The 5,146-nt window shown below is 41.3% G+C and overlaps 1 protein-coding gene across 3 annotated transcripts in view; it reads right to left on the reverse strand.

The window, feature by feature from the left end:
• The window catches only part of GREB1 (growth regulation by estrogen in breast cancer 1), a 130,036-nt gene that overhangs the window by 6,866 nt on the left and 118,024 nt on the right, over positions 1-5,146 (reverse strand). For all 3 annotated transcript variants that reach the window (XM_006869450.1, XM_006869449.1, XM_006869448.1), the window contains exon 28: positions 3,389-3,607. In XM_006869450.1, the coding sequence (XP_006869512.1) occupies positions 3,389-3,607 (219 nt within the window). The remainder of the gene's footprint in view (positions 1-3,388; positions 3,608-5,146) is intronic.

Genomic DNA, 5,146 nt, shown 5'->3' on the forward strand with positions numbered 1-5,146 from the left:
AAAAAATATATATATTGAAAGTATCATAAACTGCCAGGTGAATAAACTAATCTGTATTGGAAAAAAAATGTTACAGTGTTGGTGTTAAAACACAATATGATACTCAAGTAATAACTCAGTACCTGGAAACAATGATAGAACATGCCATGTGAGGTTTATGCTTCATTTACATTGATTATGATTGCAGTTTAAAACTTGGTGGTTATAACGAACACAAAATAGTGTCCACATTATGCTTAAAATACAGCAATAAAGCTCTCAATTTTCATTCAAATGTTTTGACAGACTCACTCCAGTACTAGTGTCTAAAAGCTAAAATAAAGAACAAAATGATTAAAACTAAATTGCGCACTCTTTTATTTTAGAATGAAACTTAAACTTCATTGTTGTTGTTGTTGTTAAGTACCGTGGAGTCGGTTCCGACTCATAGTGACCCTGCACAGGGTTTCCGAGGCTGAAAATCTTTATGGGAGCAGAACGCCTCATCTTTCTCCTGTGGAATTGCTGGCAGTTTCGAACTGCTGACCTTACAGTTCACAGCCCGATTCGTAACCATTACGCTACCAGAGCTCCTTTTAGCAGGATGTAAAAAACAAAAATTTCTAAAATTCTTGGTTACAGGAAAAAAAATTCTTGGGTAAAGAAAAAGTCAACATCACTTCAAGGAAAAAAGTAAGATTAAAAACAAATCTTTGTATAATTTGTTACTTTTGAGCTTTCTTGGGGGGGGTTATTTTAGAAATTATCAAGGAAAAGGAAATAGAGAAAAATATTCACAAGTGAACAAGTGGTGAAGCTGTGAAATCAGGTGTGTACAATGATCAGGAACACCCCCAAACCAAAGTGTGGTGGAAATAGCATGATAAGCCATGTTGTCATTGTTGTTGTTAGGTGCCATCCAGTTGGCACCAACTCATAGCGACCTTATGGTAATTCCTCAAAAAGTTATACATAGAACTACCATGTTGCTGTTGTTAAGTGCCGTCAAGTTGGTTCCAACTCATAACAACTCTGTATAGGATTTCCAAGGAGCAGCAGGTGAGTTTGAACCAGCAACCTTGCAGTTCAAACTGACCTTTTGGTCCAGTGTTTTATCGTAGAGCACCAAGACTCCCATATAACCCAGCAATTCCAAAAGACTTAAAAGCAGGAACAGATACTGGTACTAATGTTCATTGCAACGTTAGTTAAAAAAAACAAAAACCCAGAAGGTAAAAACGGCCCAAATGTTCATAAAGAAATGAATGGATAAACAAAATGAGGCATATTCATACAATGAAATATTGTTGTTAAGTGCAGCCGAGCTGGTTCCGACCCATAACAACCCTGTGCAGGATTTCCAAAGAGCAGCTGGTGAGCTTGAACCACCAACCATGTGGTTCAAACCGACTTTGCAGTCTAGCTCATTAACCCGCAGCGCCACACCAGGACTCCTAAAATGGAATACTATTCAACCATAAAGAAAAAATGAAGCTCTGATACATGCTACAACTTGGATAAATCTTGAAAACACGCAAGTACACTAAATCATATACAAAAGGGCAAATATACGATCCCACTTTTATGAAATATCTAGAATATGCAAATGCATAATAGAGAGAAAAAATTAATACTGATTCAGAGCTTGTCCAGGTGTGACACTGAAGGACACGCACTGGACTGCTAACTACGAGGTCAGCAGTTTAAACCCACCAGCTGCTCCTTGGAAACCCTATACAGGGTCACTATGAGGCAGAACTAACTCAATGGCATTTAACAACAACCAGAGGCTTGTGGATGGGGAAGACAGGGAGTTGTTGCTTAAAGAGTACTGAGGTTCTGTTTAGGGTAATGAAAAACTTTTAGTGATGGTTGTACAACTTGGTGAATGCAATTGATGTCACTGAACTGCATACTGAAAAAAACAGTTACAATGGAATTGTTAAATAATACTTTGCTTCAAATCCACTCGCCACTCCTTGGAAACCCTACACAGGGTCACTATGAGTTGAATTGACTCAACAGCACTGAACAACAATAATAACAACAAACTAAACAACAACAACAAAAAAAAACCACAATACAATTCTTTTAGGGTAAAATTATTTCCTATATTTATATTTATAGCTGAGGAAACCAAGAATCAGAAAGGATAAGTAGCCTGCAGAAATTACAAAGCTAGTAATATGGCAGAACCCAGACTTATAGCAGGTCAGTCTGACTCAAAATTCTACACTCTATGGTGGGCAGTTTGAGCTGTGTGTCCTCTGCTTGGTGTATACAAATCCAAACTAGTTGCCTACAAGTGAATTCCAAGTCACAGGAATCCCACGTGTGTCAGAGTACAACCTGTCTATATGGCTCTCAGTGACTGTGTTGTTTTGGAAGTAGATCATCAGCCCTGTCCCCTAATTTGCCTCTGGGTGTATTAAACCAATCTTTAGGTTAGTAGGTGGGTCCTTAACTGTTTGTACCACCCAGAGATATTGTTGTTGTTGTTAGGTGTCATTGAGTTGGTACCACTCATAGCGACCCCTATGTACAACAGAACGAAACACTGCCCAGTCCTGGGCCAACCCCACAACTGTTGCCATATTTGAGCCCATTGATGCTGCCACTTGGCCAATCCATCTGATACTCAATAAATGCTATGACTGAATTCTTCTTGAGAAAGTGAGTACTTCTGTGGCTACCTAGGTATGTACAGAGCAACATATAGATTTTTTTTTATAGCTGTCTTCAGTGCTAACCCCCATTAAGAAGTGTCTAGTAGAAGAGGGAGCCAAAAAGGAAAGATAAACAAATAGTACAATGTAATTTACTTACTACAGTTTCATGTGAATTAATGAACGAAGCTGAACAATCTTATGGAAATATCCCTTTCACAAAATTGTTGTTGTTATTGTTAAGTGCCATGGAATAGATTCTGACCCATAGCGACCCTAGATAGGGTTTCCAAGGAGCAGCTGGTGAGCTTGAACCACTGACCTTGCAGTTCAAATGACTTTGCAGTCTGACACATTAACCAACAGGGCCATACCAGGACTCCTTAGACAAGGCTAAAAACATGAGTCTTGCTGTGGTGCTGTAGGATAAGCACTGGACTGCTAACTAAAAGGTCAGTGGTTCAAACCCACCAACTGCTCCTTGGAAACCCTATATAAGGCCACTATGAGCCAGAATTGACGTGATGGCACTTATCAACAACAATGAAAAAAATGTGAATGCTAGGCCAATATGCATGGGCAAGTAGCCTCTAGCTTACTTGATAGCTACAAAGCAAAGGTAAAGAAGCTATCTGTCAGGTCTAAGAGCTGCTTGTCCTGAGGGGCACTGTGTGCTGTCCACATGGCCATACTGGGCCAGGCCATGCCCCTCCCACCTGGACCCAACAAGGGTAAGAGCTCACCGATTCTGGTTGTACTGAACGTTCTGGGTTAGATCCACATTTAAAATGATGAAATCATGGACGTGGCAGCGGGAGAAAGGCTCGTGCACCTCACTGCTCCTGGTCTTGCTTGACCACTTCCGCATCCCGATCAGGGCGTAGTGAGTGATGTTGGGGGATGCCTCAATGTGCTGCATGATGTGCTTCAAGGACACATTCCTTTCGGACCAGGAGAATTCCCTGCTCAAAGAAGAGAGATTGAGATCCTTATGCTGACATCCAACAACAGTAAGATTTGGAAAGCCACGGCAATGGCCTTCCAAAGGAACCTCGTGTGCAAACAGAGCTGGTAACAATGGAATCCATCATAGCCACTAGGTTAAGCATTTCATACTCATTATCATTGAATTCTCATAACCATCCTAGAACACAGGCATTATTATCTCCATTTTATAAACGAAGAAAATGAGACTCTAAACACCTTGTCCAATATCGCTCACTAAAGCTTATATTTGAACAGTTCTATGGAGCTCTATAAGGAGCTCTGGTAGCGTAGTGGTTACGAATTGGGCTGCGAACCACAAGGTCAGCAGTTCGAAACTACCAGCTGCTCCACGAGAGAAAGATGAGGTGATCTGCTCCCATAAAGATTTACAGCCTCGGAAACCCTGTTCAGGGGTCGAAAACGACTTGACGGCACTTAACAACAACAACAACATGAAGCTCTGGTAGCGTACTGGTTACGAATTGGGCTGTGAACCTTAAAGTCGGCAGTTCAAAACTACCAGCGGCTCCGCGGGAAAAAGATGACACTTTCTGCTCCCATAAAGATTTACAGCCTCAGAAACCCTGTACAGGGTCACTATGAGTTGGAACTGACTCCACGGTACGTAGCAACAACAACAATGATAGCATAGTGGTTACAAATCAGGCTGTGAACCTTAAGATCAGCAGTTCGAAACTACCAGCTGTTCCACAGGAAAAAGAAGAGGTTTTTCTGCTCCTGTAAAGATTTACAGCCTCAGAAACTCTGTACAGGGTTGCTATGAGCGGAACCGACTCCACAGCACATAACCAACCAACCAACCATCTGACTCCAAATATTATGTTCTTTCCCCCATGACAAGTCACTCACATGTCCAGTTTGCCAGACATGAAGGTAAAATGGGTAAAAGAAGCTTGACTTTCGATCATGAAATCCAAGTGAGAGAGTAGGAAGGTATCTTATAAATACCACCCTCTCTAAACTGGCAGTGTTTGAGATTTGTGAAGATGGTGAAATTTTCCACGGCAAAGCTGACACTTGATAAGCAAGGAGAGAAGGGCTGATGGAGTCAGGGCCTGAATGAGAGTTCTGTCTACAAGGGCACAAAGAAGTTGTTCAACTTTTCTGACCTCAGCTTTCTGTTCCACAACTGAGAAGCTTAAAAATAAATTCTGAGGCATAAGTAAGTGCTGACATTCCAGAATCTAAATGCTGTTTTAAGGCAGTGTCCAGTTTTCTTCTCCACTCTCCTGTTGAGACAGCTCATCGTCAAGTTCTTTCCCTTGGAAGAGTGGCAACACAGAACACTGAAAGCAAATGAAGCAAGATAAACTGACTACACACTTTAGTTTATAACTCTGGCAATGAACCCACTGAACAACGAATAAAACACACACAGTGACTGAGATCTAAGAACTCTGAATGGCAGCTGAGGTGATGGAGAAGAAGAGTGGGATGGCACAGAAGCTGGGAAAACCTACCTGCTAACATCAGAAGCAAGGCGCTCTGGTAGC

The sequence above is a fragment of the Chrysochloris asiatica genome, unplaced genomic scaffold (genome assembly GCF_000296735.1).
Source record: "Chrysochloris asiatica unplaced genomic scaffold, ChrAsi1.0 scaffold00131, whole genome shotgun sequence".
Lineage (NCBI taxonomy): Eukaryota > Metazoa > Chordata > Mammalia > Afrosoricida > Chrysochloridae > Chrysochloris > Chrysochloris asiatica.